This window comes from Astatotilapia calliptera, chromosome 16 (genome assembly GCF_964374335.1).
Source record: "Astatotilapia calliptera chromosome 16, fAstCal68.1, whole genome shotgun sequence".
NCBI lineage: Eukaryota > Metazoa > Chordata > Actinopteri > Cichliformes > Cichlidae > Astatotilapia > Astatotilapia calliptera.
Window position 1 is genome coordinate 20,269,824 of NC_137437.1, and position 27,736 is coordinate 20,297,559.

Here is a 27,736-nt window from a genome sequence, read left to right on the forward strand (position 1 = left end):
AACTAAACATTTTTAAACAATAAAAACTAAACAGAGAAAAAAAAAACCTTTAAACTAATTGAAACTCAAAAACAAAAAAGAACTTTAAAAATGAAACTATAAAACTTTAACAACTGACAGTTAATATAAAGTAGCATAAAATCCAATATTTGAACTCTAATAACATTTACACAGCTTCTCATAAGATAGATTTCCATTAATAGTTTATACGCAGAAAGACTGTAAAGGGACATCTCCAGCTATTAGTGTGGCCATGAAGCCTCAGGTTGAGCGTTTTTGGTGTCGTCATCTTAGTTTTTAAGAACCAGACATACTGAGTGTGGAGCAGCTCTGTATGCGAAACCAAAGGAATTATTTACTGATGTGCAAAGTTAAGCATTTAGTAGGAATTATAATTGCTGACGGCGCCCATAAACTAATCCATTGTGTTTACTGAGGTGATAAAACAAGGGAGGACTGTTTTCCAATAGAGTTCTAAACAATCTTAACTCTTTTGACAAACACAGTTTTCTTCTTCTGGGCATTAAAAGTAATGCAGGTTTTACCCTTTATCGCTTGATTTTGTGAGTAAAGACAGCTGGAGGTCCCACAGATGAATAGTCATTCCTGTTATACAGGTCTGCTTGATGTCCACTGCCCAGGGTACACGCTCACTGTTACTATATAGACACATTTTAAGATAAGATAAGAAGAACTTTATTGTCATTGTAGTTATGCAATGAAATTTGTTTGGTAGCTCACAGAGGCCAGCAGCAATAAAACAAGAAGCAGCATAGTAATAAATAACCGTGGTAAAAGTATAAGATATAAAGTAAAAGGAAGGCACTTAGCACAGTAAATAACAAAGAAAATATAATATAATAGTATTTACAATGTAAATACTCTGCAATTGTGGGTACCTGCATGGACTCTCGCGCTCACTGTCTGATCTGGTGACTGTGGAAGCCATTTGAGCACACACTGTGGTCAAAAAGGGACAGATTTGGTCTTTCAAGCATAGCTTGGTTAAAATGAGTTTATCTGAGCTGCTCTTGCCTTCCTATCAGCTCAAAGTAGCTCGAAGCACTCTGGCCATTCTCCTTTGACCCCACGTATCAACAAACCATTTTCACCTAGAAACATGCCGCGCACTGGACATTTTCTCTTTTTAAAATCTTTCTCTGTAAACCCTAGAGATGGTTGTGTGGGAAAATCCCAGCAGGTAAGAGCACATTCAAAGTCACTTACATCACCCCTGGTCACCGTTTCGAATCTCAGTTTGAATATTAGCAGATCATCTTGACCGTGTCTACATACCTAAATGCAATGAGTTGTGATCATGTGATTGGCTTTTTGATGTCTGCTGGCGGCATTTATTGCCCTTAATGATTTTTGGTGGAACCTTTTCACTATTTTTTTTTTATTGTGAGTGAATTCAGGCTTGAGATTTTATGTTTCTTATATATACATATAGTTGTTTTGTATTCCCTCCTCCCAAAATGAGCTGCTCTCTAGTTATCTCTGTAGAAAGGTCAAGACCCCTAGTCTGAGAATCACTACACTACAGTGCCTAATGTGTATTGATTTTGGGGTGAAAATAGTTTCCTGGTCACCCTTGTGGCTATGGTTTGACCAGCAGCTCTGGTATGTGTTAGCTACAACGTACTCTAACTACAGAAACATGCCAACCTTGGTTGATTTGTTGTGAGGAAGAAAAAAGTTTTTTTTCAGTCCCACTCTGTAAATATTTGCAATTAATAATTGATCAGTATTGACTGAAACAGAGGCGGACTGTCCTCTGATTTCAGCACGAGGACTAATGATTTTTAAATGATTTCAAAAAGGTGCTGTTTAAGTGCCTCCCTGCAGATGCATCTGGACTGAAGTGTTGATTGACCTTCTGCTTCAACTTGCTTACGCTTGGGAATCTTCCTCACAGTGTGCTGATCAGAGCAGAGCCGTATTGATTTTTCAGACAGGATCCAAGGACAGTCTTTACCTGGAAAAGTCCCATCAAAAATATAATTGTAGTGATTATCACATTTATATATATTTAGACAGGAAGTTTTTACTGAATGATTTCCCCATTAGGTGCTGACTTCACACTGAAGCTATGCTTTTCTAAAAGACAAATAAAACCAGGATATTCTAGACATTGACTTGCATTAAAGTGTCAACCCCCATGTCTGCCTCCCCTCTCCGTTCCCCAGCCCCCATCCTCCCTCTGCTCCCTGCGCACTGACCAGCATTACTGATTGCTCCTGTATCATTGTAGGCACAGTTGTGTTGATTTATTGGCTCTGCAGCGATCTTGATCCCCCTCATTAGCTTCTTCATTACACCGTCGATCATTTCATGGCGGGCCATATTGGACGCTGAGTTTTATTGAGCTGGCTCTCCTGGCACATTGTTGTGGTCGGCGGTTATTGTGATAGATTCCTTCTTTTGTTACATTGGATTGTCGGCCTTTAAACACGTTTCTGCCAAAAATGCATGAAAACAAAATTTCCCACAAGCTTTTTCTAACACATACGGGATATTTCCTATGTGAGTCTCATCCTTGATACACTTTTTGTTTTTTGAAGTCACTTTTCTATTCAGTGCACAAAATGTTAAGATTTGAATAGTTGTAGAAGGAAAAAATTGAGAATATTTGTATTTAGAAGCCATACTGAACTTTTTTCTTGCAAAAACTATTTAAAATTATTACAGAAACTGTTGCTGATTGTGGGTTAAGCAATTAACATTGTTGTTACTGTTTCCCACTGCTGTTGGCAGACTGTTTTTAATGCAGTTTCATGACTTACTGTATGAAACAATGTCATCTCCTGATTGCAGTGTATTTGGTGCCTATTTCTTTAGACTGCTGGCTTGCTTGTGGTTCCAAGGATATTTAGGAAAAAAGTGGAATGGGGGGTAGAGCCTTCAGCTTTCAGGCCCCTCTTCTATGGAACTAGCTCCCAGTTTGGATTAAGGCGACAGATCATCTTATCTGCTTTTAGGCTTAAAACTTTTCTTTTTGATAAAGCATATAGTTAGGATTAGATCAGATGACCCCGAACCCCCCTTAGTTACGTTGCAATAGGTCTAGGCTGCTTGGGGGCTTCCCCATGATGCACTGTTTCTATTTCACTCACCTTCTTTCACTCACTGTGTGTTTAAACATCACTCTGAATTTAATCATTGGTTAGTATTAATCTCTGCGTCTCTGTGTCTTTGCCCTGTCTTCCTCCCCTCTCTCCCAGCCAGTCATGGCAGTTGGCCATCTCTCCCTGAGCCTGGTTCTGCCTCAGGTTTCATCCTGTTGAAAGGGAGTTTTTCCTTCCCCCTGTCGCCGAGCACTTGCTTTTAGGGGGATCATCTGATTGTTGGAGCTTCTCTATATTATTGTTGGGTTTTTACCTTAAAATATATAAATCACTGTTATTGTGATTTGGCGCTATAGAAATAACACACCTTACTGTTACATTTATATAGCTAATGGATGTTGCATTTATATTTATGTGTCATGTTGTTTGTAAGAATTTTTCACATTGTACTTACACATCCTTTAAGCTATGCCAGCAGGATAGGTCTGGGCCTGGCAATGCTGATGTGTGTCTGTCACAAGTTTAAGCTTTTTAAGCTTTTCCTTCATCAGATTTATAGACATGGTTATTTGCCACACGCCCATCGCTCTCTGGCACATTTTAAAAAATATATATATTTTAAACTGAAATAGTTTAAAACACAGGATAGACTGATGATTTTGGCAAATACTGTACCATCAGGGTCCCTCATGGAGGACTGACATACCCAGCAGCTTCAGCTGTGCTTCCATTAGCATTCATTCTCCTCAAAGTAAGGTGGCAAACACTGTAAGTATTACAACTGCTAAACATGGGTGCACTGGCTTTATCGCGGTTACAGTGTTGGTGCAGATGCAGCCTCATATTTAATCGTAATTAAATATTACGATTAATCGTAATTAAATATGAGGCTTAATTAAATATTAATTTAGCTAATTGTTTGGGCATCATATGGAGTTAATTCAAAGTGAATGTCATAAAAGACACAGCTCTGAGAAAGATCTGAGAAAGATCGGCTGCTGTTGTTTTCATTGCAGCATCCCACATCCCCCAACAAGCTGTTTTTCTTTTCTGCTTTGCATTTTTCAGTGAAAATACAAATTTATTCTAGATATCAAAAACAAATATTTAGTATGATTTCTAAATATCTGCCTTACAATGCCCTTTAAATCTATGAAGCAGTCATGTGTGAAAATGACCTTGCAGGTAAGTGAGAATTTCCCATTAGGGAAGACAATATGCAAAGCACCTATTTCCTGCTGTCACTCTGCTTTACAGCAACCAGGATGCATTGTGCTGCTTTATTTTTTTTTATCCTAATGTATTTCATGAAGTTGTTAACTCGTTTTCATCAATGGCCACAAGGAGTGAGGTCATCAGGCATCTGTCTTTTCAAACTCTCTCTTTCTCTTTTTTACAGTTGTGCTTCTACAATTTATTCATAGGACGTCGTTTTCAAAAATGAGCCCAGGCAATTTTTGTCACAACATTGTATCTTCCAATTTCAACAGCACTGACTTCAGTCAGTTACACTTTAATGGGATTTCCATAAATCTGCTAAATGGCTTTAAAACAGCTTTGCCCAGATGTGAATTTCAGAAATCCTTATGTGGACTCTGAAAATATGTTCCAGATGCACACAATTTGGCAGCCATTTCCTCCACCAGTAAGGCCTGAGCTTGATGAAGCTAATGGGATTATAGGAGAAGAGGCTGCTAACCCAAGATTCAGCTATCAAATGTTTAAGCTAATGAGGGCATCTCATGAGGGGGAGCTTGATTACTTTGGCTTATCAGATGACACCAGGGACTGCGAGGTCACTGTGTTTACTGGTTGTAATAACGCACATACAGCACTTCTCGTGCTCATAAACCGAACTATCAAGATGAAACGAGGATTGTGTCTGCGTGACAGACCTACAGAGGCAACAGAAATCACTTTGGATTTGTTGTGCAGTGCTGTGAATCCAAACACTGAGCTCTTTGAAGAGCAGTCAGGATTTCAGGAGATATACTGTCACTTTTATACAAAAGCAGTTGTGTTAATTGATAAGCATATCAATTTACCAATATTTTACCTTTTTTTTCATTTTTAATATTATCTGAAAACATACTTAAAAATCGTGCCCACATCCAAATCCCAATGTAGAGTAGCTAAATAAAGCTTATTAAGCTTATGTCTGTACTTGCTATAATAAGCACATTGCAAAGTATGAGTCATTACAGTAATATATGTTGAATTTTTTTTACATACACACAAGTGTTCAACTGCAATAAATACTTGGCACAAAATTTATTTTAATATGGACACAGCAAGGTTTGCAATGTGAAATCACTTTGCAATAAATTATTTCTAAAGTGAAATCATATATTTGTGACATGATTTAGTTGAATCACAAACAAAGAAAACATGAGGGGTTACAGTGAGAGCCACAGATAAGTTAGGAGAGTAAAAAAATGAGAGGCTTTGATGGTTTTGGTCATTTTATGCACATGCGCTCTGTCGGTATAAAATACTTGTCAGTGCACAGGCCAATGTTGACTTCAGTCTTTTAACATTTCAGCCATTTATAATTGTTATTATTTAAGGTTGAGGTTTACCTGCTGTGGAATGCCAACTTGCATTTAGAAAGATCAAAATCTGTTTTTACTAAGTGTAATTTCAGTGACCTGTTGGAGCGTAGAAGTTAAATGAGCTAAAGTTGTGTAAATGTTCTAAATCAAGTGTATTTTAGCCTCTATATATGTGGGCAGATTTGAAATATGCTGCATTTGTACTGGATCTTTAAAAAAGCCAAAGCTGTCTTATTTAAAAAGTATCGCGCTGAACAAGACTGCAGTCATTGAACAAGACCAAACCAAAGATGTAAAATAATAATATAATCATGAGCAGTGAGAAGCTGAACAATTTCTTGAACATTAAGTTAATTGTTAGGAAATCTAATTGAGTCACTTGTTTTAGTGAACCAAAGCACACAGTATCGGGACTTTGCTCACATAAATTAAAATCATTTCCAAGTATAACCTTTGAAGTTTCAAAAACTGTAGTTCCTCTAATGGCCACTAGAAACTAACTAGAAAAGTGAGTCAGTCACCATAAACTGCCATGTTAAAAATGCCAGCCCCTTTGAGCAGATATAAGCACGTTTTCAGACTAGTACAAAAAACTGTTTTTAATAATCTTCCCATTTGGCACAATTGGTCAGTGGATCACCGTTTTTTATTGTATTGTATTATTTTGTATGTGTTCTTGGCCATGCTGAGTGAAAGGTGGGCGTTAAGCTATCTGCTAGGCTTCATGGGTACTAATTCATGTCACTGAAGTGGACCTGCTGACTGTGTTGTTGCTGAGTCCTTTGAGGCATGTTATACGCAAATATTTGGCTTACTTGTTGTTAGATTCATTGTAAGAGTGTAAGAGATGTGCATGTCTGTGCAATGTTGCCAAAGATTAAGAAAACCTTCCACATACCCCCCTCTCATCTAAATACGGTCCCTTCTGGCCCCAAAATGTTATGATGTAAAAGTTGAGGCTTTATCCTTTTCAAACACAGCAATCCTGTGGGTAATGTTACAGTGGCTACATTTATGCATGTATGTATTTTGTATGTATGCTAACGTTGTCATTTGTTCTTTTTGTGCTACAAAAAATAGGAAACTATAATTTATGCACAACAAAAAAAAGTTGCCATACTGAAGAATGATTTGATTACTAAGTTAATGTCACTTATCTAGGGTAAAAATTCTGTCTGATCGGTTTTGTAGAAATAATTTTAAAGATTTGGATGTAGGTATGAACATTATTTTCATTGACATAGTGTCACAACATTGTTATGTAAGTCAAAGCGAAGAAGGAGAGACAAAAGAACTGTTCATAAAAATGTATTTTATTCCTAAGAACCGTACCTTGCTTTTTACTTAGTGAACAATAGTTTATGTGAAAACCTCATCTGCAAAACGATGATGCCATGTAAAACAAAGGACGTCCCTTTGTTTTACATGGCATCATCACATGATATCTCTTTAAAACCATAAGACATCTGTCCTTTAATCCTTTGAAGCCTTTCGAGTAACTCTCAGGAATCAGCGTACATGAATTTAAAGCTCCAGTCGCTTCATTAGTTGCAGTATGAGTCATCCTGATTTTTTTCTAATCCTTTCATTTTTATTTGCTTCACTCAGTTCAGTGATAATTTGCTTGTGAGGTTTGAATACTCATCGATGTCAGAACACGTGATGTATAAAGAGCATCGAAGCCATTCTTGGCACAACACTTAGACATGTTACTGGCAAGTGGAAAATGTATTTAGTCACAATTTTACACGTTTAAATGTAAAAATATATATGTAGATTTGATATGCTTTTGTCTAAAAAAAAAGATGATCGATAGTTCTTTGCTGAATATTATCTTTTCCTCACTCAGATAGTCATTAAGATTACAGTGTTGTGATGATTGTTGCCACTGATTAGCAGACTTGCAGCTGCTTGCTTTCACGCCAGCGAATGAATTAATCAAGTCAACAAAGACAGGCTAATCACTGTTTTAACATTCCCCCATTAAATGAAGTGATGGCTAATTACTGCTTGTGCTTTAAGACAGCCTTTCAGGAATTTTTAAACTGCTTTGGAGTCAGATATCATCTTTGTCTGATATCAAAAAGATCTCTTATTCTAACCTTTCATGGATGATAACTTTCATCCTGTTTACATGCCCAGAGATGCAGAAATACACAGATATTATTCTTTCTATGAGCTGTGAAATTCTGATAAAATAAGATTTGCCAATGGGTTAGTTTACCCAAATTACCATAAAATTTTTCACTTTTTTAAAAACTCGTATGTACAATGTAAATTGTTTAGCTTTAATTATTTCAGGGGAGTTATGCCACTGACTGAGATGTATGTCTTCAAAGAAACTAAATGTCATTGGATCATGTTCTGTTTTTGGCATTTGTAATATATGTATTTGGGGGGAAAAAAGAAAGGTAAAGCGAGTAAAAGACACTGCCATCTTTCCCCTATTTCTATGTAAAATGAACCCTACCCTGATAATTCTCAAGACTATAGTAAGATTTGTTTAATATCAATATAATGACTTAATATTGCAGGTTCGTGTCAGCAGCTGTTCCTGTAATCATGACACACTCTGGCTGGTCCCTGTGTAAACCTGCAGTTCTGGTAGATGTAAGCCTGACAGATATTGATCGATGCAGACATTTTAATGACACGTTGAGCTTTTTATTACATTTTTGTCACGCTGCAAACAAACCTAATGCTTTTTTTTATGTTGGGTCAGGTCTTAAATTGTACTTCTCATCTTTTCTCTGGAAAGAGAAGTAATAACAGGGGAATTAGGTTGATGTTAACCACCATCATTCTATCCACATCATAAGCCAGCCCCTGTAAAGATAGCCAGCTCAATGAGCTGTGCATTGTGTGCAGTAGCTGACTGTGTCGTTACATGGTGGAGTTCTTACAGTGCCAGGAAAATGTATATTTATTTTGCATGCAAAACAATATTTTTTAGCACCCTGCATTTGTCATTTGATCCATTTATAATCAATTCTGAGCTTCTTAGAAATGATCTGAATAGCATCAGTGTCAGACTTGTGGAGATGCTTGGCAGAAGGAGCACAAAAAGAGAACCCGATAATCAAAATGAAAAATTGTTTCCACATCGGTGGTTTCCCAACGGGGAAACCATTCGTATGTCAGCTCAGGAGACAAAACGGGTTTCTGCTTTATGTGGTTTGCTATCTTGACTTGTGCCTGTTGAGATTCAGTGTTTGTTCATGTCATTGTCATTATTGGATACTGTTTATAAGGCCACGAGTTTGAACCTTGACTTTTTCAGCCATCATGGATGGGTTATATGTACTTTTAGAAAAGAAAAAAGTCATTAATAAAAAAAAATATGCGTAACATTTCCTAAAGTCAGCCAACACTGTGAGAGGAATAATGTGTCATTTTTTTTCTCCTAAACGTTAGTTTGTCAAGCTTAAAAGAAACACAAAAAAGAGGAAAGAAAAGAAAAAATCAGGATTTAAAAGTCAGTTAAAACTTCACTGCAAAAATAAATCTATCAACTAATACTGATCATATAATTTAACAGTAAACTCAAGAATGGCTACCTAGATGACCTTTTGGTGTTGTCTTGTCAATCTGAAATGTAGGGCTGCATATGAGAAGCTAAGGCTAAACTAAGTTATTTATGGGATATTGCGACAGAAAGTTACTTTTTGATGTAAACTAAAAATGTATATTAGTAGAGCATGTCACAGTACCACAACAGCTGCATCATGTCTACTCAGTAATATTACTGAAACGCTTAAAGATTATCAGCTTTAGGTGGATCACTGATCTATCAGAAACATTCGATTCATGGCATCAATATATTCTCAGTCAATAGATTGACTCACTCTTAGATTAAGAGTTCTCTAAATGGTTTCATGTAGAGGAGGGTTCAGGTCATTTTAACAGGCGTTCCACAGGGAACCATTCTTGGATCTGTTTTTTTTTTTCACCTTGTGTACAAACAATATTATCTCTACCAGCCAAAACTGTAATATGTGTATTTATGCAGATGACACTATTATATATTCCACTCGCTTGTTGTTTAAACTGAACATTGCAAATCTCGTCTGGTTTTGATACATTTCAAAAATCTCTTATCAAGCATGAGCTTGTTTTAAATTTCAGTAAAATTAAGTCTATGATATTCATAAGGTCACCTAAAAGTAGCCTCCATTCTCTTCATAGTCGTAAAACTGAAACTATTGATTTTGTTTTAAATACTTAGGATTCTGGCTGGACCTTAGACACATTTTTAAGATACCTACAGTATCATGAAAATGAAAGTAAAAAATTGGATTTTTGTAATGAAAAAAAAAAAAGATAACTGTACAATCCACCTTTTCTTTATCTGTATCTGCCTCTTTCTTAATTTATGTACAAAGTGAATAATATTTGCTTATTTATATGAAATCTTTCTTCCATTTTGAGTTTGAGCTTCATCTTTTGATGAATACAGGGGATGGTAAATGAGCTCAAAGAGACAGGCCTCTTCAGGATAATGCATTCCTCTGAAAACATGCAGGCAACCAGCCGACGGCAAGCAAGGCAGCATGTCGACAATGAGCGCAATTGTCCTTGCTTCACTTACGTAGAAAGTGACAATTTCACATCGTCTTGAAATAAATTCAGAGGATGGAAGATGGTTCAGGGCGATCTTTCCAGTTGAAAAAATTCTGTAGCAAACCCTCCCTTTCTCCTGCAGTGTGCGTTACGTATTCTCGCAGCACAGGGGACTCATAAACAAGGTTGGATAACAGTGGCGGTGGCTCAGAGTGGAGCGGTTGGGGTGGTTTGTTTTCAACTTCATCAGTTAAAAACAAAGAGGAGCTCTGTCTAAAACTGGCTCATGCATGTGTTCTTCTGGAGGTTATGTAAACTGAAGGCACTTTTCTGAAATGTTCAAATAAAACAATAATCTCTGTTTAAATGATCTGTTCTTCTTTGGAAACATATGCTACGTGCTATTTTCTGTCTCTGGCTGAAAGATGCATTTCTCTCTCTCTCTCTCTCTCTGATATGCTAACAAGCAGGCAGCAGAGCACAAGCACCAGTCGACCAGATGTCCGCCAGTCGCTCTCTTCTGCGTAATTCTGAATGATTTGATATTCATGGCCTGCTGATTTGAAAACTGCCTCAAGCCAAATGCCTTGTTTTGGATGGATATAAATACATATATCTATCAGTTGGCTTGTTTATGCGGCAATCAATGTCAATCATCTTGCCTTTGCCAGCTGCCATGATACTACAATGTTGCAGCATAAGGAGAATTGCAGTTAGTATAACTTTTGTACCACTGCTAACAACATTCTTAATAACGGATAATTCCCTGTAACTACAAACTGGATCACACAGTAGCCCATGTTTAGCTTTAAGAAAGAATTCTCAAAGCTGATTCCTCAGCACATAAAGTGACTGGTTGTCTAATTTCTTGATCCTTCCTCCACTCACTTTTGCCATTTTAATATTGTTTTTTGTTTAAATATTTTACAAAATATAGTACTATATTCATTAAAACAGATTATGGCAAAACATCAAGCATCCCAGCTGGTCTAATTTGAATTAAAATCTAAAAATGATCACTAGACAAGTCACATGCTTGCTTAAAATGTTGTTTTTATTTCATGATTTTAGTAGCTTTGTTCATTTTCACATGGATGCGAAAATTGGAAACTGATGAAAAATACAGGGGTTGATTTATTTATTTTAATTTAACAAACTGAGCTATTTTTTTTTATATAAGTAAGTTCTTAATTAGTTTCTTTATTTCAAGATGAACTGCTCTGATTTCAGTAGTGAGAATCCGTGCTACAGTGAAATAATCACTTTTTATGATCTCAGGCAGATAAGGTAAGCAAGCCCTAGGTGTTTCTGGTTCACACACTTTAGCGTTTTCTGACTAGTAAATATTACGCTACCAGGAAATCTGATTATACAGCTGTGTAAAAACCAAATTTTCACAGGACTCTGCGCAGTCCTGTACACCCCTGGTGCTTTCAAAGGAATTTAGATGGTATAAATCAGCCAGATGTTGCCAATCAAATGTATGAAGACCATTCTAAAGGTCAAATGTGAGACTACAGGTCTGTCAGCTAAAGCTTGGCTGAAACTGGGTATGCAGCAGGCTAATAATACCAAACACCAGCGTAAATTTACAGGATGGTTCAAGAAGAAAACAATCATTGTGTTGCAGTGGCCCAAAGTCCACAACCTCATTTCAACCTGACTGAAATCTTGTCTCTGGACATTAATAGACTTGTGCATAAATTGTCCAAATTCCTGCTCAATGATATGAAAGACTGATTAAATGATAACAAAAACAATTACTTCAAGTTATTGCTGCCACAGGAGGTTCTACAAGCTACCGAATCACAGAGTGGGCTTATTTTTCCACCGGATTACAGAGAGTCCTGTGGAAATGTTCTTTCTCATATGACTATATCTTCATGAGTGAATAATTATGATGATGAACCTGCATTATAGTATGTCAGCATCACCACAAGCCTGTTAATATGTTGATAATAGCGGAGTGGATAATTATAGTGGGTTTTTTTTTATCTTCTCTACCTTATAACATATCATACAGCATTATGAACTGTCTATGCTGCTACGATTGCAACATGTTTTCCCTGTAATGTAGTATAAAGGATGCTAATCTAATTATTCATACCTCAACACCTCTGAAATATCTATTAACAGTGCCTACTCATGGGACTAGTCTGATCATTTCAGCTGGTAAGACAACCAGTGGTGGATAAAAGAAGTCCACCGGCTCAGAAACGCTGCTCTCATGGGAACCTAACGCTCCAAACAGATGTTGTTCTTCCTCAGAAAGTGAAACCTAATAAGATGCAATATGGTCAACACTCCACAGGTTTGTGTCCTCCAGCCAGAGCAGACAGTGAGCAGATTACTGATCAGAAAGTCAAGACCTGCTGCCAAAAAGTGACTCTGGGCCACCTGTCCCCAAACACTGGAAAACAAGCTACAAGAGCAGCACACACATGGTTTCCAGTGCACACTGTCTGTGAACAGAACTGATAGTTTTCATGGGTGTGAAGCTGGTAAGGAATCACGTTTTTGTATGTTACAGAACACCTGCTTGTTGACCTTTGGAAAACTTCAAACTGTTATTGGCTCTATTGTTATTTAAAGATACACTTCACTCATCTAGTGTGACAGACATGGTTTGTGTCCATGCCTCTCAACACTTACTAAGAAAATGAATGTTTACAACTGATTTACCACTTAAGTGCTGGATTGAGTTGAGGTAAGGCTCTATGCAGGCCAGTCAAACTCCTCCGCACGTCACTTTAAGTTCAGCACAGAGGGACTGTATCTAAATGGACATTAACCATTTCTTTGTAATCAGCTGTTTTAGAGCCTGCGGCCGAAGGAGCGGTGGCTCTGAGTAAGAAACCAAGAATGTAGCACATTCATAAGGAAAAGACTTGCCAATCACAACCAAACCACACCTTAAAGTATATAGATAGGACTTTATTAATCTTTCAGGTAGGTTCCTCCGGGAAATTCAGTAAAGCTTTATCGTCACGAACAGGGTTCGAACCTGTGCGGGGAAACCCCATTGGATTTCGAGTCCAACGCCTTAACCTCTCGGCCACCGCGACTACAGCACACATGTTTATGATTTATCATAAATCATATTCATACAATATGAATTATCTTCGCAAGCAGTGGAAATGGGAAGGAATTAAGATTTCAGACACCTCTGTGGAGCCTTGACTTTTTACTTACCTGAGTTGTGTTGGATTAAAATCAGCTGATAACTGAAAAATTGTACATTTAAATTAAAGTAACTGGTTTTCTCTGATTTATTACTAGAAGTTTGTGTCTTTGTATTTTTGTGTTTTTACTTGTATATACTGAATTACAATATTTTCTCTAAATGCTTGGATTTTTTATTTTACTATTATCAAAACAATACTCAGATTCTTCTATTTGAATATAATTTTCTTTTTCTAGAAATTTGGACTGAATGTTGAAGCTTTCTAATGCTGTAGTCGGGGCCTTTCTGAGTACTCTTCACTTCATTCAGCCATAAATGCAAACAATATCAAAATACCTTCACGGCAACTGGCATAACCGGAGGATATACCATGATGTTGGATGTTATTATAAACCCTGATTCATTTTACATCTCCAGGTTTGCTTTCTGTTCCTGATATAACCAAACCTGAGCGAACTAATCATGAAATCAGGGAACTGCACAGAGTTCTATCTTTCCCCTGTCCAGTGAGGCGGAGGAGTAAAGTACAGTTATATAACTGTGAAAAATATATAGCTGCACCATAGTCTGTGATTATGAGACCAGCATGCCATGTCCTACTTCAGATGTTACACAATGGGCACTCTCACTAAAAGGCATTCATCCATACAGTTCAGCAGGCATTTAGTACCTTTAGTGTAATACTGTTGAACAATTGTATTTGGGTTTTAAGAACACAATATAAAGGAGAGAATAACATGCACATCATTGGTTACACTTTCTAATACTGAGGTTGACCCACTTTTGCTTTAACTAAATTCTTCATTGCATATCTTCAACTTTGTGAGCTTTGAGACATGATGTGTTATTCTGCTGAAGCAGCCAACAGAAGGTGGTTGCACTCTGGTCACAAAGTGATGGACTTAGTCAACAACATTACTCAAGAGGGCTCTGCCACTTAAACAATGTCATCTTGTTACTATGGGAGACAAAGTGTGCCAAGAGGATTTAAGAGAGCCTGTGTCATTTGTATCCTCAGTTTCCTGTTCTTACCTGACAGAAGAGGCACCTGATGTGCTCTTCTGCTGCTGTAGGCCGCCTGCTCCAAGTTTTGATGTGTTGTATCTTCAGAGATGCTTTTCTGCAAATTTTTGTTGTAATGAGTGATTATTTGAGTTTCCATTGCCTTCCTATCATCCCGAAACAGTGTGGCCATTCTCCTCTGACCTATGACTCCAACAAGGGAATTTTTCCCTGGACTGCTGCTCACTGGATATTTTCTCTTGGTAACTCTTTATAATATGAACCGCAACTGAGGCCCTTTCTTTTTTTCAGACCATCTTTAAAAGAGATGGTTGTGTGGGGAAAATCCAACCAGATCATCAGATTCATATCAGAATTTAAGCACGACTTAAATCCATTTAGGGATAAAAACAGGCAATTACATTTTGTGGCAATTAACTGTGCACAACAAGAAGCCTAAAATAACAGTGAAATGGCAAAAAAGCATTTAGCAACGTGAATCTTACGTATAACACAGTGTTGTAATTTGGTGTAGGAAATTGTTTGTGCAGGAAACAGTAAGCAAACCTGCTACTCTGATTTTACAGCGAAGGGTGTTATCAAGCTTTACATTTTGAAACTAACTTCTTTCTTTTTAAAAAGAAGAAACAAAATTATCCAAAAGCTTTAACTGATGAAATCCTTTGTTGATGGAAAAGTAGATGAAGATGACTCTTTTTTTAAAGATTTTCCACTGGCACAGGATTTCTCTTTTAAGACACTTGAAAGCTCACCGAATATTTGAGGCATTAACTAACTCATCTAGTACCATCATCATCACTCTGTTGCCAAAATAGCTGAAGCACAATGACTCATTCATCATGCTCTAAACACATACTCACACTGATGTTGCAGGGGCGGTGGGGGCGTCTCTCAGCAGAACCTCACAAAGAGATAAAGGACGATTCAAGCCTTTTAATTATTCTTCGCAATCATTTCTCATTCCTATGTAATAACCAGTCGCTCTCTGTAACAGAAGGTGATTCCTGGGTAGATGAGTTTGAGGTAAGCAAATTGTTTCTCCAGACAGGATTGATGACAGTATTTGCTGATGACTGCCGGTAGCTGTGAGTTTAGATTGGCTGTGGGACACCCACTACTGATAATAAATTAACATAAAGTGCTATGTGTTTAATTTTGTTCTATTGATATTACAGTTTAATATAACTTTCAGTTCAGGTAAACATAGAGCAGAACAGAAGATGTTTTTATTCTGGCGTTAGGTCCCTGTGTGCGGCAGAAGTGTGATCACTGATTTTCTTCCACGCCACTGAAGCAGAGTGACCATGACATTCAGCACCATATCTGACATTTTCAGCCTGCACTTCTACTCTCAGAGCTCCTGCATCCATCAGGAGTGATTTCCTTTGTAATCTAGAATTTCCTTTAAATCGCGGCAAAAATTGATTCCTATTTAAAAAATAAATAAATAAATAAATTGTAAAATTACAGCCAAGTAGACAATTGCACAGATGCTGTAACCCACTCTATACTGTTGTTTCTGTGCACTTAAAGCTTGCCACATGTATGTTTTGACCTTGCAGTGTGAATAGCAAAATGTGATAGCAGCCTACCATAAATCAGTGTCACAGCACAGACTGTTCCAGCCACATGCAGGTAATCTATTTGTGCCAGTGTAATTTGTTCTGGGTTTCTTGCAGGCCCAGCAAAAAAAAAAAAAAAGGCATGCATTTGTGCTGCATCTTATGCATATGTGGTATTTCCTGGCAGTGAAGCTTTAGCCATGCACAGTCTTTCGGTACTTCTGATTCACATTGTGAAAATCTTTCTCCACCATGACGCTATTTTATGCATTTACTGTAGATAGCTACACAGTGCTTAAGTAACAAGACTACTGACAATGAATTTCTTTCTTGTTGTGCCACACATTTAATTCTGCAGAAAGTTTTCTGTTCCTAGTTCTGATATTAGTGGCCTGTACTCTAAGATTTTACAGGTAAATCCATAATTTGTTGGGCAAAGGCACAGTTTTGTAGTTTTGCCTCTGTACACAACTGCAGTGGATTTTATATCAAACAGTTAAGATGTAATAGAACTGGAGATTTTCAGCTTTAATTCAAGAGGCTCTACAGAAAAGTTGGATTTACAGTTTAGGAATTGCAAACTAACATAATTGCAAATAGAGGGGTTGTTTTTAAACTCGCATGAGGTATAGAATGAAGTCTAAAATTGGCATACCAAGTGTTATTTTTCCTCCTTGAGATGCTCTGTCAGGGCTTTGCTGCAGCCTCCAGTGGCTAAGTGTGGGTCTCTCTGCATTCAGAGTTGTTTTCAGTAACTGATTGGACTGTGAGGTGCCATTTATTCAGTTTTGGAACATTTGGCTGAATCTGCACAGCCTTGCAAACTTCAGAATTCGTCCTGATACTTCTATCAACGCTCACATTATCAGTTAACTCTAATGACCCGATTGTGCCGGCATGCCCATACCATAACTTTGCCTCTTTGGCAGATAATGTGTTATGCTTCAAATCACAAGCTGTTTCTTTCCTTCCCCATAATTTTTCTCTTTCCATCATTCTGGTATGAAAGTTAATCTTGGTTTCATATGTCTTTTTTTTCAGGAGCATGTTGCTGTTTTATATGTTTTCTGGTAAAATCTAATCTTATTTTTATGTTCTTGAGTGTAACCAGTGGTTTTACAGCTTGTTGTAAAACCATTCTTAAAGGTGTGTCTGGCTTATAGACTTTGACAGTGATATCTTTGGGCTGAAACACATCAAAATGAAAATTCAACACTTTGAATCGACTTCAGATATTATGCCTTCCACATTTGTCATGAAATATCACAGGAACAGGCCTGACTAGGTCATGAAACAGCTTGTCAGTCAATTGTCCAATTAATTTTGAGCTTCTGAAGATGAGGCTGTATGCATGAAAATGACTGCAATTCCTAAACAGTTAATTTAAAACGTATGTAAAACCCCACTAATTAAATGTTAAAATCCACCGTGGTGTTGAACAGAGGCAAAACTACAAAAACTGTGCCTTTGTTCAACAAATTATGGATCTAACTGTATTAAAACATCCCAGCTTCTTCAACCTTCGAATTACATAACATCATCACATTTCCTTGAGATTGAGGTTTGTAGATCAGCATTAATTCAAAGCCTTTTGGTGTTATATAAGTAAATGGTTGTTCTGCTTTTTTGTGTGTTTTGACATTCGCTTTGATTTTGAATGATGGATTATTGCAGCTGTACCTTATTTATTTTAAACATATGAAAGTGTCCAAATGACTAGAAAAGAAATCATAGCCGTGAGAGTTCACATTCAGATCTTGCCATTGTCCACTTAATGGGTCGTCGTGTTTTGTTGGGTCAGCAGTGCATTAGAGGAAACTTTCCTTACGTAACGACTTTCTTACCTCACAGAAGTACTTAGTGACACCAACAGCTTAATGGATCAAATGGGAGTGGGAGGGAGTGAGTGAGGAAATTAAGTTTAAAAAAAGAATGTGAAGGCTTTGAGATTTTGCTAGTTTCTGGGGCAAATCAGAATAAAACTGTTAATCTAGAAAGATTGAGTAACACTTTAAACCTCGAATGTGGAGAAGCCTAGCACTCTGGCCTAGGCTGGCCACAGATGGACAGCACGGAGGATACTGAGTATATCCATGCATCCATTCTCAGGGGTCCCATTTCTGGGCATGTCTGGGAAACAAGCAAATCAATCAGTGTCAATTAGAGCTTTGTTCAAAGTAAACCACATCCTGGATGTCAGACGTTCATTCTGCACTCAACAGCAGGCAATGCAATTACGCTGCAAAACCTCTGAAGGGCTAAGGGTCTGAGAGGATGAAGTGGTGCATATAAAAGGCTCTTACTGTCTTTTATCTATCCTCTCTCAGGTACCCTCCTGAGCAGAGACTTTCACTGAGCATGAGAGAGGGTAGCCACACTGGAAGCCCTCTGTTTCATGTTGTGAGCCTGTCCCTGTCAGACACCACTGTTTGGGATGCCATTCTACATAAGTACGCCGATCTTCAAAGCCTCTTTCCTGCTCCCCTCTGCTGCTCATGCTCTGATTTTGATACCTCTGCAATGAGATGGGAGCAGCAAGAGCCTTTAACAGTCATTGATTCCTGAAGTCTACAGTCTGTATAGTCACTTCCTCTGCAGCTGGAAAAGGTGCGAATGTTACCCTTTAACAGCCGAGTCTGAATTAGATTCTGAGACGTGGGAGCATAATCGCACTTGACTTGCAGTGTGAGTTACCGAGGTAGGTTGCACATCCTTTCTCTCACATTGCCACCACGATGCTATATTTAATACTTCATTTCTATGCAGACAACAAGCTTACATCAGTGTATACCTCAAGGAAATGAACAGTCAGACAAAGGCAGCAAAGAAAGAAAATCCTCCCAGCTGGATCCCCCACGCCTGGCACAGACACATGTTGTTTAATTCTTTATTGTATATTTTATCATAATGTAAGGGGGTGGAATAAGCTGGTAACGGTGAATATAGATGTGTGATACAAAATATGATAGTGTTGCTACTGTTGTTACTATGCTATTTCAATTGCAGTGATATCTTCTGGGTCATGTTTGTATTGTTTTTGTTTATTTTTAGAGTATATATAGCTTAGCTAATGGTAATTCAAGGGTATTCATCTAATGTAGGAAATGCAGCATTAAAATGTACACAAAGCACATCTTCCGCTATGGTGCACACTAATGCCAGGGTTGAAATTTCAGTCCCTTTTCATTATGGTTGGTGTGTGGTATAAACAGAGTTCACTGAGGCAGAATATTTTTCAAGAAGTGCTTTATTTATACAACTTTTAAAAAAAAGTTTCGTTGAAAAGCTTTCCATCCGAAAATGAATTTGTCTAAAACTTTTGCGCATCACTTCCTGTCATAGCATGCATCGATAACAGTGATGCCCTATTTTGGTTGAACGGTTGAAGCTTTTGTGTCGTGATCGGTTTCTGTAGCAACACGATTTTGAAAATAGCTCCCCTCTCTAACGGCCCACTGCTGTCGCAAGTTCTCCAGGCTGTAGCCCACTCCTGACGCATGACTCATTCATTGCTCATTATCATCCCACTCTCATTTCGTCCTACCCAGTCTCCCCTGCTTGGATATCTGATGGTGGTGTGGGGGCGGGGTACTGGCTACTATAAAGCTGGTGCATCCGTGCTGCGATTGGCTGGTGGGATTCCTTTAATCTGCTCTGACTACTATAGGGTCCACCCCCATACTCCTCCCCCTCTCTTTGCCCTCACTGACAGCATCCATACACAACAGTGCGCTGTCTCTGTTCCAGGGAGAATATCAGCTCTGCACAGGGAGGAGAGGATTAGCCACAGCCACTCAGCTCATCTGCATACATGTTCCCAGAGAACCACATGAGCACCCAAGGCTGCACCTCTTTTGTATAAAAGCTGGCACTCCTATCACAGAGTCTCCACTTCATCTACTCTCACTGCTGTGAGGAGATTCAAAAGGGACCACAGTTGTTGTTTATTTTGGTTTTTTTTCTTTTGGACTCTTTTGAATGATCTAAAGACTTGTTTATATCATTTAAAAAGGCCATGTCTCTTTTTAATTGGCAAAATGAAAGTAGTATTATTTGACGTATATCTTGTTTGAACATCAAGGAGTTTATTCCCATTTTTTTTTCCTGGGGTTGTGGGTTTTTTTTTTTTCATCCTTTTTTTGCTCCAGAATGCCATCTAGAGAGTCCTATGAGGTTTGCCAGGAAGAGAAGCCTCTGGTGCAAAAGGCCAAGCGTGAGGCCAATCAGGAGGATATTCTGGCCGCAGCCCTGGGGATGAGGATGGGGCCACAAAAACCTTCAGCCACTTTTTGGCAGCCACTTAAACTGTTCGCCTATTCGCAGCTCACCTCACTGGTTCGCAGAGCTTCACTGAAGGAGAGCGACTGGCCCTCCAGATCTGAGAAAGCCCACAACTTTAAGGTGAGCATGAGTCAACTTAAAGAACGCTTGTCAGCTGTTGCATCTCTTGGTTTAATTTCATCATGTGTGGCCACAGGGCTGCTGCTCGAGCCTCCCTTGTGGGAGATCGAAGGGGAGGGGTGTGGGTTACTGACAGGGAGACTGGGGATGAAAAACAGAGCTGTTTTGGTCTGTCCAGTGAGCCCTAATCAAAAGAAAATCTGTTGGGTGGTCTGTGAACCACTGCTGTTAGTTTGAGCACCAGATGGAGAGATTAGGCCAATAGAGAGCAGAAAAAGTGGCGGACAGTATCCCCGTTTGGCTCAGGCTCACTCTCCTAGTTTGGCTGGTTAATGGGATGGAGAACAGTGAACGATATATTACTGTCAAGGCTTTTAAACTGCTGATGCTCACTCATCTCTCTCTGCTGCTTTGTTCTCTTGTTTTGCTGAATGTTACATTTCGACCTTTAGAGAATTTGAAGCCTCTGCAGCCATAAAGGAGAAAGCTATGCGCGCGAAATCAAAATCAAGAGAATATTTTGAAGTATAATGAGTGAAATGTGCACTTTGTGTCTTCTAATGTCAGACTTTCCAGTTTAAATTGGGCAGACATTTACATTTACTGTGTTCAATTAATTAAAAGGTCCACATTAGATTGTACTTTTGAGAGTACGATGTGGTATGGTAACATGCAATCATGGCTAAGGATGACATCACTCCAGTCGATTGATGTCAGTGTTTTGTGTTTACAGTTTTTGGATATTTTATAGCACGATTGCCTCCACACTTCTACACATCTAACAGTCTAACAATACTACACAAAAGCCTTTTTATCTAAGATTGCTAATGGCTAAATGCAAAAATGCCAGGAGAGCTGTGGTTTGCTCTTTTTCCCAGAGGCCTCCCTGATTGGCGAGGCTGTCGTTAGCTCCTGGAGCGTGGGGCTTCCTCTGCTACACAAGAAGTTGTCTTTCCATAGACTATTTCCTGACAGCTCGCACCTTTTCTCTCGTGAGGTGTCACAACATGCTGCGCCATGATGGCAAAGCCTCTGCCACTCAGTGTCACGGCTGCACCCGCCAAAGCATTGTCATTTTGAGGGCCTGTTTAAACAACAATCCTCCTCCACTGTGTCATTTTAGGTGGCAGCACCCACTGGTCTCCTGGAGAAATCACTGCAACTACCCACTGTTTCCTTCTATCTCGTCACTGCACTTCATCGCTAATATCTGTCACTGTCCTCCTCTCTGTTGTAGGTCCATACCTTTCGGGGACCTCACTGGTGCGAGCACTGTGCCAGCTTCATGTGGGGACTGATGGCTCAGGGGGTCAAATGTACAGGTATGACTTGTTCTCAGTCGCATTACATAAACCCCTTGATTACTTTACAGCTTTCTTTCGTTGCGTTGGTGGTGGGGCGTCGCTGTAAATGGGTTACTTGGCTTTCAGTGCATCTGGAGCTGGATTATTGAGTAGTTTAAGGATTATTAATTGTGTAACAGAATGAAATGGGGTCTTTATGACTGTGATGTAACAGATATGTTACATGAAGTAAAAAGCTTCTTTTTTCTGATCTACTTCCTTATTTTTTGCTCTAAAGTCTTAAATAATATAATAACTCCACATAACTCCACAATCCTCAGTGCGTCTTCACATTCTCTCATCAGCGTGACCAAAACCAAAAGATTTTAAAGAACATTTGCAGTCTCGTAGGCCTGAAAGCGCACAGTACAGTTCTCGTTGCTTTCGTGGAAGATTTCTGTGTTTATTTTCTATGAATTATGGGCTCATTTTAAGAATATTCACCAATAGTCTACAAGCATTTTCAGTCTTTATGTGACAAATAACATTCACACATTCAGCTCTGCTACTGTGAGGGAAATAGTTGCAGTGTATTTACTTTGTTGTCTATCACATACTCAAACACGAGATTCCCATTTCATTGTAAGCATTCGTTCTCCCATCCCGAAATAGTACTATAATATGGTCTGATGCCTGTCTTTGATGTTTTATTGATGAAACAAAGTGTGTCACATAAATCTGCGAGAGCTCTGATATTAATTATTAATGCGCTGGTTTTGAACAACAATCCAAATAAAGGCACATATGTTTGGAGCCAACCTTTATCGACTTTAATACATTGCCATTCCTTCAGACTCAACCTCAGATCCCAGAATCTAGGGCAGCAAAGTCTCACACGATGCTCGAATTTGCATACCAAAAAAAAAAAATGTTCTCCCACCCCCTTTTCTTTTTGTGAACTGCTTTTGGCCGGGTGCCAGAAAGCCAGCCTCTGCTTGTGTTTGTTGTGCCACATTTCCTCATCAGAGTACACCCCCCAGCCTCATCCCATCATGCCCGTGAAGGAAAACAAAGCTGGCATGTCTCTTTAATGAGGAGTAGAGATGGGAGTGTGGGGAAGGAGCACTGTTTCCACACACATTAATATTCAGCCGGCTTCAACCTAAGAGCTAGGTCACACAGCTCAACCCCTATTTAACTTAAATACTTGGTAGGGGGAGAAAAAACAGTCCCTTTAACAAACACTTGTAATGCTTCTTGTTTTCACTTCCAGTCAGAAAGAGACCGGTTTCGACTGGTAACTGTGCTGATTAGACATGTTGATAATGTGCTGATTAGAAATGAGCTCCCAGCCACCAATGAAACTCTTCTAAAACACTGAGCAGCAGCTTCATTACCTTAGCAACAGAGACAGAGGTGACGGTGCACCAAAGCATCATCCCCTGTTTCCCAGTGTCCCCTGGGCTCCTTGTCACCCACCCCACCTGGGACCCAGGGCTACCGTTGAGCTCGCATGGACAATAGGAACTCAGCAGCCTTGTGTCTGATGACAGGCCCCCTCTGCGATTATAGTGCCTGTCTCATGTCCTTAAGAGAATCATCTCTTAAGGTAATTACATTTCAGCATCAATGCATATAAATTCAGGCAGTGTGAATTTCTCAAGGGGCCCATATTAATCAAAATATCATCTGAGGTCTTCCAGACATGTAGCTTTCAGAAGAAGCTTTTTTTTAAATTTAAAATTAAAACATAGCAGTTCTTTTGAGAGATTCAAAAGATGTCACATTTGTGAAATAAAGAAAAAAAAACACATGGCAATTGTCAAAAAACCTTTAATAGAACTTGAAGACGGCTCTGAAGATCTAAGAGCTCGAAGAGCTGCCCCATTTTAGTCTGGGAAACTAGGTCTTCTATAGCCCGCAGCGCCTCAATTGCTGCTTCCACAGCCATTGTGTGTGAGCTTGGATTTGGAAAAGAATAGAGCACACAGCAGTGCTGACTGTCCCTCCTCCGGGCCACAGCTTTTTCAGTGTTCGTCTAATTCCCAACATGCGTCTCTGTTACAAAGCAGCGCTGCAGTGTCTGCATCTGCTCTCCATGGGCACCTCTGTTCCCTACAAGGTGAATCCTGCCCTGAAACAGCTGTGCCTCGGGTCTTGTGACTGATGGCAAAACATCGTGTTGAGTATGCTATCATCTTGACTAATGTGCTGCTGGGCTGGCTATTTAAACACCCACTGAGGGCCAGTCGATGTCTGAAGTAGGAAAAATTTGGCTAAAAAAAGATATTTCCTCAAATTGGTGTATCAATTTCTTCTAACTATTTTTAAAAGGAGTATTTTGACATGAAATTTCTGTGGATGGTCAATGTCCTGTTTGTCCTTTTTTATTGCTAATACATTTCTACTAAACAAGCTCCCCTCTAGCGGTGACTTTAGCGAAGGTGAGCCCAATGCCATGCGTAGCAGAGAAAGAGCTCTCCAAAGCTCTCCAGTGGTCCTGTGACATTTCAGAGGCAGATATTGACCAAGGGGATTAACACTGCTTTGCAAGCCAAAAAACACATGAAACCAGCGAGCCAAATCAAAATGAACTCAGGGCTGAGCGCTGTGTAAAGGCTTTGGGTATAAAAACAAACTAGAAGCAGTCATTCATTATGCTATATTGCCTTTTTCATGGTGACTTTAATGCTACAGATATGCCTGAACTTAACCATTTGTGTGCCTCTTTCTGTGTCTGTAGATTGTGGTTTGAACACCCACAAGCAGTGCTCATCTCTGGTACCAAACAACTGCAAACCCGACCTGAGACACATCCGGAAAGTTTACAGCTGTGACCTCAGCACGCTAGTTAAAGCTTGCAATACAGCCCGACCCATGGTGGTGGACATGTGCATAAGAGAGATCGAGTCCAGAGGTTAGTCTAACGTGAGCTCGTGAACTTCAGTGTGTTCTGTCTGATTCAAATATACGCAGTAGAGCTGAAAATAACAAGACAGGCACAATAAATGCTGTTTTTGTTAGTCCACAGCTGTAATCCTACACACTGATTAACTGACAGCTCTCAGGTTCAAGGATTCTGTTTCTCGCTGTAAAACAGCTTCCCTTTAAATTTACAGTAAGCGATCTGCAATATATAGTACTTAGGTTGAAGTGTTAAAAATCTGATTCAATTACTGACTGAGTTAATGGTTTTTGTTTTGTTTTTTGTCGGGGTGGATAATGGGAAGGGGCTTGAGAGGAGTGATGGGACTGCTGGTAATTGCAGATGTTTAATGAGGAATACATTACTCTGTTTCCTGCTGCCTTAGTTGATTGCATTTCAGTTAAATCATTCAACTATGTAGGAAACTCGTTGGTTCCCTCATTGTCTGCCCTCTAATATATGTCTGTAGCTAAGTTTGATTTATGTCTTTATTATTTTGCTCAGTGATGCAGAAAAGTATTTGCATCTGCCCATGTTGTTCCACTGTGTGACACTGTGGACATTTTATCCTCAATTTCTTATGCATATTTAAGACCGTTTAATGGCATTTCCTAAATTAGCCATGGAATTCTATGTGGCTGAATTTTTCTCCATTACTCGTGACAGCCCTTACAGTGACTGAAAGGTTGTTTATTTTCTGTTTGCTCCTCAAGGACTGAAGTCAGAAGGCCTCTACAGAATATCTGGATTCAGCGAATCAGTGGAAGAGGTCAAGTCCAGGTTTGACAAAGGTGTGTTTTACATGTTTTTGTACAACTTTCAACTAGAGATGGACCGATCCGATATTACGTATCGGTATCGGTCCGATACTGACCTAAATGACTGGATCGGATATCGGAGAAAAATAAAAAATGTAATCCGATCCATTAAATATCACGAAAGCACCTCACAAAACTTGCAACACCCCGTAAGTCACCTCAGAACGTTAGCATGTCGGAGCAGTATGCATCACGTGATAGAGCGGCTGTGGCATGCGGGACCTGTGGTCTGGATAGCATTTGGAGCTTCTAGCAACCTGGCATTTCATCTCCGACAAAGTTATCCCCGAGAGAAGTAAAGCAAGTGTGTAAGTCCATCTCTGAATGTTTGTAAAGCATTCCTGCGTTAAGCTTAACGAGCGACTGCCTCTCGCTCTCCGGCTGCTACTTCAATCGTGAAACTGCTTAAATGATCAGCTGATCGGCTTTTCTGTCGCGAGTCCGTCTTTGTTTTTGGCCCACTTTGCACCAGAAAGAGGAAACCAGCGGCTGAACAACAGCAGCACGTTTAAGCTTGATAAGCTGTTGTTAGAATTTATTTAATATTACTTTCTACACCAGGATCTTTTTCTACGTAGCTGACGCTGGTAACTGTGCAGGGGCGGATCTAGCAAAGTTTAGCCAGGGGGGCCGTAGGGCATTAACTGGGAAAAGGGGGCACAAAGACATACTTTTCTTTCTTATTCTCATTTAAAATGTCTAGCTTTTAATAAATAATTATCTGACACACAAAGTTTTAATTTGATGTAAAATGAATAGAAGTCAATTACTGTATATAGTGACTATTAAGTCTAATATATATACCCTAGTAAGCTATAGTACTTTTTCCTTTGGGAAGGTACTATCTGTGCAGTCTGCAATTTTGTTGAAGAAAGATGTTGAATCTATTTAATATTTCTTGAAAAATAATTGATTTCTGTGCATTTTTTTTCACACTGCATCAAATTAAGGTTGATTACGTCGATTAAGCATCATGAGGTGGAGCGTGAGGGGTGGTTCCCTATTTTTTATTTATTTATTTTTGTTGTTGCTGGGAGTTGGAACCCTATTAGTTAGGTTGCTTAATATTTACGCTAAGTACTCTTTAAAATACCAGAATAGGGAGGATGGTGTAGGTTTAAGTTTATTAGATTGATCAGTGTTGCTGAACTATGAAATATTTTTTTTGTATACAGGTATAACAGAATAGCTTTAGTGTAGTTGTTGTTTTAAACTTGAGTATGAACTTGCAGACTTGCAAAATGCAGCAAGATATTTTAAAAAACAGTTTTGTTGATTAAAAAACACTATATCGGATTCATATCGGTATCGGCAGATATCCAAATTTATGATATCGGTATCGGTATCGGACATAAAAAAGTGGTATCGTGCCATCTCTACTTTCAACTCACAAATTACACTTTGTGCCTGCCTATGTTTATGAGACTCATGCACAACACTTTTTTATTATAAAATGACATATTTGTGAAAGGTTAGTGCTGCTTTGGTAGTTAAGATCCAATCCTGATATTTCACTGTGTGTGGACAGAGAAGGACAGCCTCAGGAGGCTACAGACCAGGCACTCTCCCTGCCTTAAAGACAGCCATGAAAAAAAAAAAGATCCTTGCTGTGTTGGGATTCAGTAGTGGACTTAGTAAGAATAAAAATGTCTTGGCCCGGTGCAGTGTGAATTTTAACTGCAAGAAAAACCCTGCAGCAGTGGGCTAAACTCTTAGCCAGATCCGCATGTGGGAGATCATCCATGACAGAGTGTCATTCCAGCTCACAGCACTGTGATGTTCAGTCTGCCAGCACAAGTAGGCCATGGCCTGCTCTGAAAAGCATGCGCAACCCAGAGAAAGTCAGAATAAAACAAGCCAGGCGGATGATAGCAGCTACTTTGCAAAAATACTGAGCAAGACTGCTTTTTTTTTCTTTTTCTCCATGGCTGTCTTTATTCCCGAATTTACTCTGTGATGTGAGATTGTTGATGTGAGCCATATTTAGTGAGAAAACTCTCACTTTCTTCTCCTTGTCTCCCCCTTTCCATCACTCGTCTTCACAGATGGCGAGAAGACAGACATCTCAGTGAATGCCTATGAAGACATCAATATCATCACGGGTGCATTGAAACTGTACCTCAGGGATTTGCCTGTTCCTGTCATCTCATTCGACGCTTACCCCAGGTTCATCGAGGCTGCAAGTACGTCACAACCAGACAAATTAGTCAGAAACACACCTGTTTCACTCAGTTTGATTTTTGCTGGCAAACAGTTGTCGTTAAGCTCTATGCTGTTTCCTTCATTTGATCACGAAATGAGTCACATCAGAAGACATTACCTGCATTTATTCATCTTTTACTTTGCAGAAAATGTTTTA

The 27,736-nt window shown here is 39.1% G+C and overlaps 1 protein-coding gene and 1 non-coding gene across 4 annotated transcripts in view; one reads left to right on the forward strand and one right to left on the reverse strand.

The window, feature by feature from the left end:
• Positions 1–1,098: 1,098 nt before the first annotated feature.
• chn1 (chimerin 1) overlaps positions 1,099–27,736 on the forward strand; it is a 28,781-nt gene continuing 2,143 nt past the window's right edge. The window contains exons 1-7 of one of the 3 annotated variants that reach the window (XM_080290406.1): positions 15,297–15,410; positions 18,277–18,647; positions 20,098–20,350; positions 21,588–21,672; positions 24,377–24,550; positions 25,273–25,350; positions 27,423–27,560. In XM_080290406.1, the coding sequence (XP_080146532.1) occupies positions 20,099–20,350; positions 21,588–21,672; positions 24,377–24,550; positions 25,273–25,350; positions 27,423–27,560 (727 nt within the window). In that variant the 5' untranslated portion in view covers positions 15,297–15,410; positions 18,277–18,647; position 20,098. Of the gene's footprint in view, positions 1,202–15,282; positions 15,411–18,276; positions 18,648–20,097; positions 20,351–21,587; positions 21,673–24,376; positions 24,551–25,272; positions 25,351–27,422; positions 27,561–27,736 lie in introns of those variants that run through there. The other 2 variants (XM_080290405.1, XM_026145420.2) reach the window with 2 other exon arrangements.
• trnas-cga (transfer RNA serine (anticodon CGA)) lies at positions 13,164–13,245 on the reverse strand. Its single transcript has one exon. It is a non-coding gene; the product is annotated as a tRNA-Ser (tRNA).